This window comes from Notolabrus celidotus, chromosome 8, assembly GCF_009762535.1.
Source record: "Notolabrus celidotus isolate fNotCel1 chromosome 8, fNotCel1.pri, whole genome shotgun sequence".
Classification (NCBI taxonomy): Eukaryota; Metazoa; Chordata; class Actinopteri; order Labriformes; family Labridae; genus Notolabrus; species Notolabrus celidotus.
The window spans coordinates 27,011,494-27,028,912 of NC_048279.1; the positions used below are offsets into that span (position 1 = coordinate 27,011,494).

At 39.2% G+C, this 17,419-nt stretch overlaps 1 protein-coding gene across 2 annotated transcripts in view; it reads right to left on the reverse strand.

The window, feature by feature from the left end:
* Positions 1–1,214: 1,214 nt before the first annotated feature.
* rab28 (RAB28, member RAS oncogene family) overlaps positions 1,215–17,419 on the reverse strand; it is a 34,638-nt gene continuing 18,433 nt past the window's right edge. The window contains exons 5-8 of one of the 2 annotated variants that reach the window (XM_034690759.1): positions 9,303–9,406; positions 9,124–9,201; positions 4,556–4,657; positions 1,215–2,812 (exon numbers count right to left, since the gene is read on the reverse strand). In XM_034690759.1, the coding sequence (XP_034546650.1) occupies positions 4,562–4,657; positions 9,124–9,201; positions 9,303–9,406 (278 nt within the window). In that variant the 3' untranslated portion in view covers positions 1,215–2,812; positions 4,556–4,561. The remainder of the gene's footprint in view (positions 2,813–4,555; positions 4,658–9,123; positions 9,202–9,302; positions 9,407–17,419) is intronic. The other variant, XM_034690760.1, reaches the window with a different exon arrangement.

Here is a 17,419-nt window from a genome sequence, read left to right on the forward strand (position 1 = left end):
CATGGATCCTTAATCTGTACTGCCCTCATCAGCTATAGTCCTGTTCCCATCATCTGCCGCTCACGTGAGCACCTCGGGGGCTTGATCTGATTGGTTTGTGTTCTGAACACGGAGTGAAAAATTGCAATGACACTGAACGTGGTAACAAAGGCTGAGTAATGAGGCCTGCACACGCTCAGAGCTCTTTATTTCTAATAAAGGGTTTCTGCATGGCTCAACACATGTTCTATTTACTCTACATAGAATGCAGTTTATTTTATTTAGACTGAGACCTCACATATTAAGGATCAAATAGTTTCCTTAATGCACAGTGTATTATAGCAGTAAACACAATTTCAAGCTGTTTGTGTAATCCACTACTCACAGTTGTCATCAGATAAAGGAATACTCCTTTTTTTTTTTTTTTCAAGTTATATTTTTGGGGCTTTTTACACCTTTATTTTATAGAGGAGAGGACAATGTAGGAAACTGGGAGGGAGTGGAAGAATGAAATGCGGGAAAGAGGCCGCTGGCTAGATTCAATCCTGGACAACTCGCTACTTGGGCGCGCAACTTAACCATTAGGCTAAGTCCACGCCCAATACAGGAATATTTCAAAACGTGTGACTATATATAAATTAAAGTTCAGTCAGACAACTCAGCTTTTAATACTTTGAACTGTGTATTGCAGCATCAGAACATTGTTTGTGTTAGGCACTCCTTGCAGTTTCACTTTTACATGCAGAAATTGAGGAGTGATGAGATAATATCTTAAACCCCCTATAGTCAGAGCCTGCAGGTGGATGCTGGAAAATTTGAGCCCAGCACTAATGCATGGTAGTGGTAGGAATCTTGCGGCTTAAATAGACCGCCAGATTGGGAGGATATGTTTTGTTTTGGGTATGATGCGCGTCAAGTTTAAAATCAGTGCAGCTTGAGTTGCCTGCTTGAACTGGCTTACAGGCTTCGCTCCATGAGGCCTTTGTGGAGGATACTGCTATCAATACTTTTCAACAATTGCAGATTTTTTTACCATTTCTGTCTATGAAACAAAGAAATGCCTTTTTTGAGCTGACTGATGTCTTGACCGTGAGTGCGTGATATCTGATTTTGAAGTCTGTTATATTTTACCTGTATATTTAGTGACACTAGTTGGTGTGCTGTCTTGTAAAGTCTCTCTTTGTTAGTGGTGCAGAGGATGTGTTGTTTTAACAGGAAATGCACTTTGCAAATCATTTCTTGTTTTCCATGATTCCATTTTTATTTAGAAACACAAAACCATGTTGTTGTACAATGTTGACTACACATTCACTTTGAGCTGTACAATCATTTTTTTATGCTTACATGAGAAGAATTTACATGATGCACTTTGATAATTTCTGATCAGTTAAAGGAGCTCTTGAATGCAGAGGAGGCTGGTTTAATCGTACAAACACACATTTTACACATATGGCAGATAGCTTGAAAGGTGGACACCACATTACATGACATCATGCCGACATGTAGAAACTATTCTGCAGCAACTGATTACACGTACAATAGTTTAGCTGTCTCTAACGATACACATACTGTTGAGCAGGCTATTAAAATGTGGTCAGAAAGAAGATCTGACGAAGCATTACATGCCTCATAGCCAACCTTCAATGCAAACATCTGTTCTATAACGGACAGTTCAATAAGGCTACTAAAATGTTGTACATTTCAGCTCATGCTCAGCCTGACACTCAGGTATCTTATTTATTGAGCTTTATCAACAGTCTATCAATACAGCATCTACATATTTCCTCTAACAGGACTAACCCGGGAATGTCTCGTAGTGTAAAAACGTAAAGCTAAATCATGAAGCATAGAACAGACACAAAACATCTGGAAAACAGAGGTACTATTTAGAGGATGGCAAATATTTGGTAATAATTTAAAGTACAAAGATAATAAACGAAGGTTTTTCAAATTAAAATATGTCTATGTAAATGTAAATAGCTGTATACTTATCACAGTACTGCTAGAGTAAGCCTCTAATTGGCAATTTGAAAGTAGAGTTCACTACAGCATCTTAAAGCCAATTACCATCCTTTTGACTGAGGAGCACCACAGACATAAAGAAAACAACAAAACATTCTACAAGCGAGTGATTAGTCCCTCCGCCCGGTTTCTGTTCAGCCTACTCTGACAGGAGTCCACGTGTCGGACATATGTTGTATAGATGTTGATAGTTATCTTTTTAAATATACTGCAGTAATTCTGATGACTGAGAAAGGCGTCTCTAAAAGCAACAACAGAGGAAAACTTCTTTATGTATAAAAATATTATCAATTACCGGAGGGGCTGATTACAGCAGTTGTCTTTCTCCCATAAACAACCAGCTTCATACTAACTCAAAATCAAGTAATCACCTTAAGTCTTTTATCATAGAAATAAAATGATAGCTGCGTGTAAACTTGAAGAAAACAGAGGTCTGTTTCCTTTTTGGTGAACCAACCAAGAAATCATTCCTTCTTAATACCCACACTACAGGCCAAGGCTACGAAACCACACAGTCTGTTCTTCATCTCACTCAAACAACAGACACACAGGAACACAGACTCTGAACACGTTTCATCCAGCCACCCCGGAAAACCCTGAAAGAGCAGGAATACTGACTGAAGACAGTTTACATCTTAAAGTGTGATTGTGATTGTTTTAATGGTGTATGTGTGTGTGTGTGTGCGTGTTTTTTTGTGTGTGTGTGTGGTGGAGTTGGTCACTGCACCACACACATGGAGCTGCGAGGGTGGTTGACTGTCCTGGCCACGGTGTCCTGGCTGTAGTTCACGATGTCGGCCTTCACCACACGCTGAAAACACGGGCAGAGAAATGATAAATGAAAATGCTGCTGTTACAAAAGAAGCAAAGAGTTCAACAATACAAGGTCAAATTTACAAGAAGGTAAATCCTGAGTTAAAAAAGGACTAGTCGCCTCCACCGTGGTCATAAAGAAAAATAAAATCAATGACATGAAAAAAAGGTGCAAGGGGAAGTTTAGCCTAAAACACTCCGATATAAAGAATAAATACTTAATTAGAGGTTGTGAATAAACATCACAATATTGTACTTTTTTGATGTCTTGCAGAGAGTTAGATGAGAAGATCTGAATCACTCTTAAGTCTTAGGGTTAAATATGAGCTGATTTTAGCCTAAGGACTGGAACAGGGGTGAACAGAGGCAATAGCATCTACCTATCAGTACCTTTTTTTATCTGTACAGAAACTAAGTGTGGTAAAAACAGGTGTCAGTTTTACCGACCATTTTTAAAGCTACAGAAAACACCAGAAAGACTTCTAATACTCTAACTTTTTAAACTCTATGAGCTGAGATCTGAATCCTGAATTTGTAGTTGAAGGCCAAAGTTAGAATTTGATAATACATTTTGGATCTGTCTGTAGTCCAACAATGTTTGAGTGCTTTAAGCAAATAGCTTTCTATAGAGATTATTCATGTATGTCCACCATCAGCTACTGTATTTATTCAAGTCTTGCCTCTTAAGTTGAACTGAGAAGAGAGTATATTTGTCCAGATATCTGTCATTATAAAATCCACTGGCTACACCAGAATCTCTTAACCCTCCTGTTATGTTGCGGGTCAATTTGACCCATTTTAAAGTTGAAAATCTAAAGAAAAATGTTAAAAATATTTTTTCAGTATGAAACTTCTTCGCCTTGGCTTAATTAGCGCAGTCAACATATCGAATATTTATCAACATCACTTCATAAAATAATAAAATGCTAAATAAAATTAACAACAATCTATGTCATGTAAAACTACTGTATTTATATTTAGGCCTTTCCAATGTACATTAAAAAAGAGTTTTAACATGAATTTTTATAAAAAACTAGTGAGTTATCCTCATTGAACTTTGATCTGTGAGGATTAAAGAACACCATTGCACTAAATATTGATTTAAATGGTTAGCAATGGAGTTAATAATGGGATTAAAAAATGTTTATATTTTGGGTTCTGACACTTTTTAATCTTTAAATATGCCCTAGGTCAAATTGACCCAGGAACATTATTGCTGTCCCTAAGAAACAAACATAACAGGAGGGTTAAACATTACTCTTTATCCTCAGAGGCTAAAATCATCAACTAACTGGGCTGACAAGTTCTGAAATTAAAGCTAATTTACCAGCTGCCTACTTTAGCTTCTTATTTAAGACATACACATGAGAGTGATGTCCATCTTCAGAGCTAATTCACTGAAATAGAGTTATCATGGTTCAATAAGTATGCAATGATGAAGACACTGGTTGGAATATTTGTGCACTACCACCCCAGACCTGTCAGAGGGCAGTTTAAGGTTGAGTAGAAATGTTTCTATGGGGATTTTTTTTTCATCACATCTCTCACAACCAAGTCAGAGAAACACTCATCGCAGTACTGTCAGCACTTTAACACAACACATTAAGAGAGGAGATTAGATCTGGGACCACATACATCCACCACGCCACTGAAATCTACTGCAGCTATGAAGCAACTGTTTTTACATATACAAGGATCTATGACTAATCTGCTGAAAGATGTCTTTGAAACCGTGACATACTTCTCACTATTGAACAGAACATATTTTGCTTTGCTGGTTGTTCTCTTGTCTAATTGGGCCTTCATCCTGAGGGTAGTCCACCAGCTCTGCCTTCACAATCCTCTGAGCGGGTTCAACACGTCAGAGCAGTGGAGAGATGGAGGGAAGCAGACACACACAGGCATGAGAGAAAGTAACAGAGGAGGGTGAGGACAATAACAGGGAAAGGATGAGGAGAGGGATATGGAGTGAGAGAAATGAACAACAAATGTAAAACAAAGCAAATATGGTGAAGGACTACATGAATGTGTTCAGATAGCAGACAGCCAAACCAAGAATATGAGATTTTAAAAATGTATCTTTAAGATTGTAAAATTGATTTAACTTTTTGAAAAATCTCCTATTGAACTTGAAAAAAGCAACAAAACTCTGTAAATTAGTGCTGTTCTTATTATTAACAAATAGAACTATAAAAAATGACCGCTGTTTCCCAAAGCTCAGTGGATAAACCTGTCAAACACAGAAGATAAACCCAAATATATTTTTCCATATATTATTCAACAAAAGGTCAAAGAAGCTCACTTTTTAATGATCAGACTATAAAAACTGTTGGCATTTTGGCCTTGTATGCATTTGAAACAACTATAAGATTTTCAAGTTGTTAGCTTGTAATGGATTTTTCTGTATCTGATCCATTAACCATTGGAATGCAAAGGAAAATGAATTAAGTTATGGCTGATGTTTATTTCTAATGATTACATGAGGGAAGTTTTCTTGACAAAGTGAGATGTTTCCACCACTATTATGGAAATCTCCTCACTGAATCAAGAATTTTGAATCTACACTTCATTACCTAAAATGCATATTAAAGTTTAACCTCTGTCCTGACTTTAATCTACATGGTAACTAAGTATTGAGGCAGATGTTGCAGTTGTAAAAATACTAAAAGCTGCTGTTGGTAGTCGTGATATAAACATCAGTTCGGAGATTGATTTTGAATGTCAACACTACCTCTCCCCTCCCTGCTCCCGTAACCCCGCCCACAAAAGATCTTTGTGCGCGTTCTATGAGGAAGTAGTGGCTTCCCCGCTAATCAGGGGCCGCCACTCGACCAATCAGGACGGAGGATTGGAGCTATGATTGGTCCGTCATAATGGGAACAAGGCGACCAATAACATTGCTTTATAAATAGGCATTGGAAAACACAGAGGTTTCACGATAGTCTCAAATTACTTCACTTACCGATGAGTACCGATAGGTATAATGGCCCTTTCTCCAAACCCAGCAGAAAAAAAGTAACGTTTTTTACACCATTCCTACCAACAGCATGCAGCTTTAAAGCACTGTGAGAAGTTTTTATGTTGTCTCGACTCTGATAACTTCTGGTTGCATTTCCCATGAGCGCTGCACTCACTGTTGTTAAGATGTTTCTCTTGCCAAAGTGTGTATTTGTTGTGAAAGCAAATGAACAGAATACAGATGTTTTCTTTTCTACTTTCTTCATCACTCAACTTTTTGCAGGATGTAGAGCGATGAGGTAATGTGTTTATTTGTAAAATGATTAAATGTAATGCAACAAAACCTTGATTTATTACTGTTAGTGAGCTTACAAAAGGTGACCAGATGTACCAGTTCAACGTTACAGCCCTGGTGTCAGGGTGTGTGCTCTGTTGTCCCAATAAATGTCAAATAATGTAAATATTCACACGGCTTAACCCTTTTTGTCCTTACAGAGCAGTAAAGCATTCAAACACTGACATAAACATGAAATCTTGTTCACAGCCTTTTCGCTCCTTTGCCCGGCAAAGTTCTGGTTTGAGAAATGTTCTGTCTAAAACAATACATGAACAGAAAACGTACTTATTTTTTTCCAATGATTCAAAAACATGATGTAAAAAGAAAAACTCCTCCTGCTTGCTCACTTACTTCACACTGACAAACTTTACCAACCAAGTTCTTCACATAGCCAGCGGTTGATTGCTGAATATTGACTCTGTGTTTTTTTCTGAAATATGGGACCCGAGGACAGGCATAAAAAATCAGTATTAAATAATATCCAATGTTTTCACTGCCTGCTGATAATCTCTTTGTACATAGAGGTCATGAAGAGGCATCAATATAAGAGTGAGGCTAATTCAAAATCAGTTAAAAACTCCTCACAGTGCCTTTAAACAGATTTAAAAGGTATTTGGGTTCAGACTAGCCTACATTCATTTCTATGGAGCAACAGGCTGCTTTACTTCTTTCTATGCATCAACCCAAGACCAGACCACACTGCTGAATCGCAGGCTGTGGTTGGCTGCCTGATTAACGATCTGCCGAAGCCTGCCGTCGGAGTCAGTGAGTGATCCGAGGCCTCGCTATCTGATCCAACAGACGGAGTACCATGACGGAGAGGCCTGTCAGGCAGATACAATACTGTCAGGGGTTGTGACCCTCGTGTTCGACTCTCTCCAAAGCTGACAGCTGATAATGAGGCTTCCCCCCGGCCCCACGGCTAGACCCAGAGCCGTGACCCGCTCAGAGCCTCGTCTCTGTAACCATGACACAAAACTACAATGTATACAGTTTTGTGTGTCAAGACCTCATACAAAGCAAAATGTCTGTACACCAACCTCAAAGTTTAGCCATGCGTCATTACATCATGCCATACATCTCCAAATGACAGCTTCCTTCATGTGAGGAGTTTGCTGCTCTTCTCTGTTCCATATAGTTTCAAAGTACAGATGTCTGGATTTTGAATCTTGCCGTGATCAAAAACCAAAATATGTAGGCATCCCTTCGCATCACATTAATGACTGAGAAAATAAGTCTCAGATTACTTTATAATAGAACTTTTGGTTCTGAGCAGACCAAAACAGTACTTTATAAGTATAAATTAAGTGTGGCCATCATTTTATGTATGGCTTGGTATGCTCAATCTTTCATGATTTCTGAAAGCACCTTTGTCTTTTGTAAAGTTACTACAAATATTTTGATGAGGAAAGGAAAGCATCTAAGTGGCAATCATTAAAATGTATTCTTGACCTTTAATTACATGACATTGTATAAAATGTGTAGGCATTGCAAAGTCAGTAATGTTTTATGTATTTTCAAGATGATTAGACACTTTGGCTGGTGCACAAAAAGCACCTTATTTACCCTTTTTGGCTTTGAGTTATTCCCCGAGTCTAATTTCATAACTTCTTTGTCATAACAGCTCTTTTCTTGATACATTGCAAATCATTTAAATACAACACAATTCAATAAAAACTTCCCTTAGTAAAGTTTTGTAATTTTTTCAAGATGGAGTAAATTGGATGGAGCCACCAGCCCTTCTCCATTAACCAGGTTTATAATAGTCTGTTTATCCACAAATCTATCAAGTCAGGGATAGAAGAGGGAATAACTCGATGTTCATTTTCTCTTAGTCAGCAGTGGTGGTGTTAGTGATGGGACAGGGCCTTGAGAATTTGACCAGTCCTTCCCTTACAGGCTCTCCCTTCTCTGCGGGTCCTGACCTCTCTGTAGCCCCCAGGCTCATCAACCACTACCCAGCCAGAGTGGCTCCAGGCGTTCATATCAGACGTAGGATTAATGCCTCTGGGGGAGGTGACCTTGTAAATCCTCCAGCTGCCACCACTGGGCACCTTGGTCTGGCTGGCAGTCTAAGACGCCGTGTTTCCCCAGAACGGTGGGAGATAAACCAAATAAATCAGACAACCAATCCTAACCTCCTCCCCTCTCTGACTGCCTTCCTTTAACCTCTGACTTCAGGCACTAATGTGGTCAATGTGGCCGTCTTTACAGATGGGCAGTGTCAGTGGCAGGTAAACCATCACAGGAGGCAGACGTAACAAACTCGTGTTTACGCAACAAAAGGTCCTTTACAGTGTGTGGCGACCTTCATCGACCTAACACACTCACCGTGACCTTCCTTAAGTTCAGGAGTAACATTACAAGTAACGCTAGGAGAGAGGAAAGCGCCAGATACTTTTCCTCTTTTACTAAATGGTTACACAAACGAGGGCAGAAAGACCTCTCAACAGTAGCTGGTTAACTCAACTCAACTCAGCTTTATTTATATAACACCTTTCATACATAAGAACATGCAGCCCGAAGTGCTTCACAGAATAACAGAGACAGAAAACAACAGCAATGGCAAAATTATAAAAGGCAGGATTATAAACCAAATACTTAAAAATAAAATAAAATCAATATAGTCAAATTAATAAAATAAGTAATAGTGGAAAGAAAAGTTTAAAATAAAGTAGCGTTAACAAGATCAGATGAATACAAGAAATAAATAGATAAATAAATAATTGAATAAGATAAATACATTTTAAAGCAATGATTCAAATAATAATGGTTAAAATAACAATAATGCAGTCCAGGGCTAAAAATAAATTACTCCAAATTAAAAGCTAGATTGAAAAGGCAAGTCTTGAGTTTACTTTTAAAAACACCCAGAGGTTAAGTTTAAAGAAGAAATAAAAAGTTTCTATCTTGGTTTTGAACAAGTTAGTGATTTATATTTTTGCGTAAGTGGGAGCAGCAATCGTCCGTTCTGTGAAATTGGAGAGAAGGACCTGGCTGCAGTTATTGCTCACCTGGGACTGCTCGATTTCTGCTTTGTTTAGCTTCACACCCAGAATCTCAGCTGCCACTCTCTGGAAACAAAGATACACCTGGAGAGAGACAGAACAATAAAAGGACAAAGCAGGTCTTATTAGAAATCAATTTGAACCCCATATTTCTACTTGAACTCAGTGAATCAGCTGTTACTGACCGAGTCCCCTGTCTTGGCTGATACAAACTGACTGATGAGGCCGTTCTCTTGGCAGAAACGCTGGTGTTTGTCAGCCTTTACTGTCCTCATGTGCTCCAGGTCGACTGTGGATGAAACACAGTGTGACATTAAAAAAAAGTCTCACAAAGGAAAGATAAATACGGTTGTACAGTGGGTAAACAGCACTCATGCAGGGTTAACTGTTGCGTATCTGGAGCTACACAGAAAAGATAACTGTTTACACTTGAGTTAAGATGGAAGGGAGTCTGCCTTGTGTAGGGAAACTGCATATATGAATGTGAAAACAGAGCATAACTCATTTGTTATGTTGCTTTCAAACTCAACTGAGTCTAAAAAATTATTGTATTGCACTATTTAAGGGATTTTTAGTGGCTGCTGGAGTGGACATGATCAATTCAGTAGCCTCAAGCGTCCATCGCCGGCTGGTATTAAAGCTCAATGTGACACATTCCTCAGTGTAAACCTAGCACGCTCGAACCCCGGAGCTAAGAACCTCTATTTGACCCGAAAAAGACAAACCGGGCCAGCTGTGGAGAAATGCTTAAGAAACAATGCAAAGTCTTCAGGCTACACTAACAGTGAGAGTGCAGATGGAGAAAACAGTTTGACTTATGAGTGTGCCGGCCTTTAAGGTGGGCACGCAGGACCAAGAACTGGGACTGTCACCTTCATGCTGATTTACCGTGCACTCACAATGACAGCACCTTCCTTTTTAGCTATTGTGATGTGCATTCGACTCCTGTGCAGTGATACCACGCGCTTTGCTTCTCTCCTTCCCCACTATGGGGTCATGCAGGGGTCGACGAAGAGGGTCACCCCGGGGTCTTGCGACTGAAAGCAATAGCTGCTGCCTTTATTTCTTGGCTTTGTGCAGGGAGGCAGCCACGCCCGGTATCTGGTGCGTACGTGTCTATGGTAGCTGGAAGAGGTCAGGCTACTGTACGGTGTTGCATTTCTCTTGTCCCCCCGAGTTTTACTCTTTGTGTGAGGTTTTATTGAAGTTGTCAAAGATTTTCCCCGTTCTCATGCCCCTTAGTGTGTGTGTGTATGTGCATAAAAGTGTGTGTGGGGAGAGAGGGAAGGAGGGGTAGGAGTATATCATGAAGCAGAGAAGGAATGAGACAGATACATAGTAAGGAATAAATGTAAACACTGCAGTAATCTTGTATTATTAATACACCAGTGAGTCATATGACCTAATAATGTTAAAGGCCAATCCATAATAACAAAAATACTTTGTAAGGAACTATTTGAGGCTAAAATGAATGCTCCCATCATCACAAGTGGCATATAAACACAAACCTCTGGGCAAGGCCAGACACTTTTACAACTCCTCATACCCAGGGCAGACTGTCATGTCTCTGCCTGTACATAAACAAAGCTGTCTCATAGGCGTCAGCAGGTTATTAATTCCAGTCATTAACAGCAGAGGTACCCAGCATGCTACTATATGTAAACACAGCTAATCCTTTGGATCCTGCACACTTGGGAGGGGTAATCAATCAAGTGTCACAGTCAGATTAGCCAACGTTAACACAGCAGCTTAGGAGCCGGGGAAAGTCACGTTACTGTAAGTAGAAAAGGTGAATGAGGTTTACGACTCCTTTCTGAGGGTATGTGCATTAAAGAGGAGAGGAAATTTAGATTTAGGCCACGGGGGAAATCCTGATGAAAAATGTAGGCTAGCTTGTGCTAAAAGCTGCAGGAGCAATCAGGGCAACTAAGGTGATAGGGTTAATGTTAATAGTTTGCGTGGAAGGAGCTTTAAGGGAGTTGTAGTTTAAATAGAAACACTTAGAGAAGTTAAAGTGTCAATTGAGGTTGGAACTGAGGAAGAATGAAGTGTTGAGATCTTAAATCAATTTGAATAGAAATTTAAAGAACTCTGTGCAGTTGACTTTTACTTCAATAGCACTTAAATAAATATCTGTGAGTAAGGACTTGCAGCAGCTGAATTGTTGACTGGTTCGTGTCATTAAAGCACTTGAAATTGACTTCAGTACAAGTGTCTGTGACATAAAGAAAGTGCATTGGAAATTATGTACTGTTGTGAAGCAGTTTAATATCAGTCAAGTGAAAATACTTTCAATGTGAAGTGATGTGACATGACTAAAGATTTCTGCAGTAAAAAATAACATTTTCACAATTAAATTAAATTAAATTAAATTAAAAATACTTGCTTACCTTTTACAAGGTTTGGGATCTGTATCTACAGTATATTGATCCCAACCTAGCTAACACATTAACTGTGGGATTCCTTAACAGAAGTGACACTGTCAACCAGGACACATAGGATCAATGACTGGAGCTTACCATGAATATAGCCGTAATGGGACTGTCTTGTCTGCAAATGTGAATGAGGGGTGCCTAACCGACTAACTCACGGTTTCATCTTCTCGGTCCACCTGTAACATATGTAAGATGTATAACCTGTTTTGTGTATCTTTTATTTCCTAGTAGTGTGTCCTTTTGTAAAATGTCTGAGCTGCCCTGTTCATATTCTTGTTTGTTTGAATTTGAAAAAAAAACACAATAAAAATATGATTGGAAAAAAAAAAATCAAAATACTTTATTTATCCCCAGGGAGCAATTAAAAGGAAAAAGAGCAGTGGTATAAATATAAATTAAAGTCCTTTGAATTTTTTTTGTATAATTCCATAACAAGTGCAGACACATTCAGATCATATGGTGTGTAATATGAAAAGCCCAGAATATCTACTAAATGGAGTTTGTTGAGACATCGCTCTGTTTACACATCAAGAATGTGGCATGCATAAAAATATAATCTCACTTCTTGACAGCAAGTTTTCTTAAAGGTTGAAGATTTATGACTGGGCACACAGAATAATACGGATGGTGGGTCAACCTTCTCACAAGATTTTTGCAGTGTGTGTCATCTGTCTGTGTAAACTGAATTTAACACTAATCCCACAGTTTTAGTGTTTTGCTCCATTTTTCTCCCTAATGTACTCATTTCTACTTATCAGGTCAAAGCAATCTTCCTCTGATGATCTGGTTTCCCTCCATTTCTGTCAAAACTGTACATCAGCTTAACAACCCCAAGGAAGTGACTGCAAACACGAAATAAACTGTTTAGGCCTCAGAGGACATAGAGATAGTGGAGGGGATCATCACTCGTCAAGAGCGATGGCCCGGCCGCACTCTGGTCACCGTCAGTGTTTATTTAAAAGGTCTGCCTGTCATTTCAGTGAATCACAATACAACAGAGATTAATATCTGCAGGATAAACTCAGCTTTTACCATAAATAACCGGTTTGTTATTGCAGTGATCTCTTGAATTAATGAGAACACAACCAAATGAGGGGGAAATGTGGATGTTCTTCATTAACTAAGTTTCTTCATACAAAGATTCTTCTGATGTAGAAAATAAGGTGGGCAACAGCTACTAATACTAGTAATCGTCTCATCTCTCTCTCTCTCTCTCTCTCTCTCTCTCTCTCTCTCTCTCTCTCTCTCTCTCTCTCTCTCTCTCTCTCTCTCTCTCTCTCTCTCTCTCTCTCTCTCTCTCTCTCTCTCTCTCTCTCTCTCTCTCTCTCTCTCTCTCTCTCTCTCTCTCTCTCTCTCTCTCTTATTCTCATCTACCCCATCGCGGCCGAGGTAAATGGCTGTCTAATGTGAGTCTGGTTCTGCTGATGGATTGATTGATGGATGGATGGATGGATGGATGGATGGATGGATGGATGGATGGATGGATAGATGGATGGATAGATTGATTAATTCATTGATCTACTGTTTGATTATATTCCCTGCAAAGAAGGTACCAGTAACCAATAGCCTGAACTTCATAACAAAGCAATTAACTCAATAAAGGTTGCCTTAGGGGCACTGGTGGCCTAGCAGTCCAAGAGCCCCACATACATAGGCTACAGACCTCGTCGCAGGGGTCGCCGATTCGATTCCCGGCCGGTCGACTATTTCCTGCATGTCTTCCCCCGCTCTCTACTCCCTACGTTTCCTGTCTCTCTTCAGCTGTCCTATAAAATAAAGGCAAAAAGGCCAAAAATGTAACCTAAAAAAAGAGCCTTAGTTGCTCTGGTAGAACTAGCTTACCCTACCCTATGCTAATGTTGGCAAACATGAGGTAGATTTAGATTGATGATGATGTCACTGAGTTAGTTTGAAGATTTAATTAATCTTTTATTCTTTTAATTTAAATTATGCTAGCATCAACTATGGCATTAAAGTTTGTTGCTAACTTACTGATTCTGTGACTAGTGCTGGTTAATGCTTAAACAAAGGATAGTAGCTGCACAAGTAATGAAAAGGAATATAATTAACAACATGTCTGCTACAGGGCAGAATGAAAGCTGGGCTGGCTATTTATTGCCCCAAGGGGCTTTTTTTACTTGGTAAACAAGTCTGTATTTCAAGACTTTTCCTTAACAATGTACACTCTCTCTTGTGGGGAAAATAATCACACCAGAATCAATTAATTACTGGCAATATACCTTGTTCTATAGTTGTTCTCGTGGACACAGCAATTGGCCAAATGTGGAGTTCCCCATCACATGTTGCCATAGCTAAACAATAAGGTAACAACCCGGTGCTGGCTAACCAGCCTGAAATCCTACACTGCACTGTGCGATCCTCAGTGGCCTTTTAAAACCATGCTGTGATAACAGAGACACCTACTTACTGCTATGGTCGGCTGCTGGGGACCAATTGGAACAGTTTAGCCAGCGAGCAACAGCCAGAGAATAAGCTTGACATAACACATTTAATTGCCGGCAGCCTGGTTTTAAACTAAACAGCAGTTGGTGCTGTGGGGAGAAAGGAGGCTGAGGGTGTGATGTGTGAACTGTGTGTGTGTGTGTGTCTATGCGCCTGTGTGTGGTAGTAACGGTGGGGCGTGTGTGTGTGTGTTGTCAGAGACTTGGGGCTCTGAGGGTCATACCACATTAAGTGAAAGTTACAGAGTTGGGCCTAATCAACCTCAGGGGGGAACCTATCACTTCTAACATTACCTCACACTATGCCTTTAAGACCCTGTTAAGAGGGTTTGCCTCAGTTTCCCCTCAATGACGACCAACAACCGATTAAGACGGCATAGTAAGGGCAAGGACTATCAAACCTCGTCCAACTTCTAACCAAATGACTTACAACTGTTGGGGGAAATTCTTCACTGTGCACCACTCAGTTGAAAAACATCACAGAATAGGCTTTTATGAGTTTCTACTGCTGAAACAAATATGGGTAAAAGGGCGGTCATTTTTTTCAGCTGTTTGCAAGACTGTTGTTAATTCTGTGCTAAAGTAAAATGTACCAAATCTCTCAGTTCTGTTACAATCTGTACACGGATGTGTTTAAATATGAATATGGATGTTTTAAATCAAGTATTCTTTCTATAACACCACCCAAAATGAAATATGGACCATACTGAAGGTATGCTGAACAATTCCTAAACCTTTTAGAATAAATGGAAACCTTAGATGTTGATGTCAGTTTGTGATCCTCAACATGAATTAGCACTAGGGATGTAACGATACACTCAACTCATGATTCAATTCAGATCCCGATTTTTGGTTCATGATACGATTCACACACGATTCTCTAACGATTTTCAAGAAAACTGGATTGAGCTCAAATTTAAATTACTATTTTATTTCAATTCTCAGATATGGACAGTTGCAATAAATATTTTTTTTCTTCTATTTCTTTGTAAACAAAGTCATCTTTTTTCATTTTAAGGTGTGTTGTAACTCAAATAAAACCACTGCACACTTTTTTTTAGTGCCTTGCAAAAAAAAACTAAAAATTACTGTACAAAAATACCTTGTTGGAAAATTTCAGAACAATTATCAAGAAATGGAAAGTGAACGATTCCCAAATGAAAGTATTAAATATTAAAACAAATAAAGTAAACTCTTTGAATTAGGAATGTAAATTTCATGTATTTTCCGTGATCGATCTTTGGAAATGTTAACGATCAATTAATCATTTAATCATTTAAAAAACGTGAACGTTTTCCATGTTGAAAATAATGCCAAATGCGTTTTTTTCCCCCCTAAATAAAATTCTCCCTCATGACACAATGTATATAACTGACGATATTAAACAGCTACAGATCATATTGAGGTGTTCAAAATGTTAAACACTGAATGTCAATGTGTGGAGCAGGCTTATAAATAATCTCTGTGGACACATGGTGATAGAGTGAAGACTACAACATGTGGATTTACTGCAACAGGACAACGGAACAGAATCATATCTTGGACTCACAGTGTCCAGTTTTTTTGTCTACTCGGTCTTACTGAGAAAAATAAGCATGTGAACGCTGTCATGTGTCTAACAGTACTAACTTTTAAGAACCACAATCCTGTCCCACCTTACAACCAGCAACAAAAACACTTGTATATAGCCAGAGCTTCATTGAGTCCTTATTTGCATCCCCATGTGTACACTAGCAGAAGACAACTAACAACAACATGATGACCTACATGTCGACACAATGATCAGTTACACCACAGGTAGTCATAAACTCCACAGGGTAGCTTAAAGCGTCCAAATCTCCTACATAACAGTCAAACATTCAGTCAAAAGCAGCGTGAAGTATTTCTCAGTATGTTTAGTAAGTTTTCTTAACAGTACCACACCCTATCTGAAAAATGTAACTACACTAACATGTTATAGTAGCTTACTGCACATGCTTTAGCTTTTAAATTAAAGTAATTATAAAACTGCAGGAATAATGGAAAGAAGCAGAAAAACCTTCCTTCAGCGTCTAATAGCATCGGGTAAAATAATTGCAAGAGACATTTTATTTACCCTTAAATTTTCAGGTACAACACAGTGAAACATTTACTAGCTCAAGAAGGCAGTAAAAGTTATAATTAATCATTCTGTGTGATGTCTGATTGAACTGGACATGAATTTAACTTTCATAGCACAAGTGCCTAATAAAACAAAATGACTGAAGGGATTTATGTGAAGCATTTAACTGACTGAGCCCAACTGGTTTACATGACTTACAGCAGGCTCATAAAAGCTGAGTGTTTTTGAAATATGAAGGACTTAAAACGTCCTTTACCTGTATTAAAATATGGACGGCATAAGGTGAACGCAATCAAGAAGGATTTCATTCTCATTTGAAAAAAGGACTGGCTGGTTTTCAGCTCCATTTTACCCTCCCTAAAACAAAGTATCACACAGAGGTGTCACAGAAGAGGTCGAGTTGTCTTCATACTTAGGACACTAGTCAGTCAGTCAGAAGTCCACTAATGCACCCACCACTCATGCACATTTTATTTGACTTTAACAGTGTAGGTATTATGTACCCTGTGCAATGTTTATTTTTAGAGGATCTGAGCAGCTAAATTTACTGCAAAAGTACCAGAAATAAATAATTATTATGATATGATGTTGGCTTTTTCCTCTACAGTTAAGGCAATCAACATTTTTGCTTTAGTACAGTTTCATAAAATATCAGCAATTTGATGCCAGATATATAATAACGATGTTGGCAGAAACTTGTAAAACGGAAATCACAAGAATTTAACTTCCTGTGGAAAAATAAAAAATATTCAGTACAGTAAAGCTTGAAGGTGAGTTGATAATATTATCATGACTTTTCAGCGTGAGCAGGGACAGATGAAGTGCTGTTAGTAGCCTGGTGTTGTGGAGGTGAGCGGGGCCGCTGCAGGAGTCTTCGGGGGGATCCTGACAGAGACAGAGCACTCTTTGTGCTCTGGGCCCCTGCCCCGGTGGCCTGAAGCAGGCGGGGACCGTCAGGGGACTCGCTTTCCACTAGGTCAGAAGTGTTCTGTCGACAGCTCATTGATCACAGCTCATCTTGTCATTTGATCGTTCTTCGTGAAACCGTGTGCACTCACACAGGCACACATATTTCTTTCACACTTTAAACCCTAATCAGATACTCCACAGCGGCCAGTAAAACAATGTGGTGTTCCTCCCAGGTCAGAGAATGTGTCCAGCAGTAGCTCTGCAGGCAGGGAAGGAGCATGAGAGCCCGGCTGTCACTGCTACAGTAAAACATGGGGCCAAAGGGCCTCGCAGACTGCGTTAACGGGCTCCCAGGACTCATGAAAAGTGAACAAAAGGCCCAGTTCTGAGCCGAC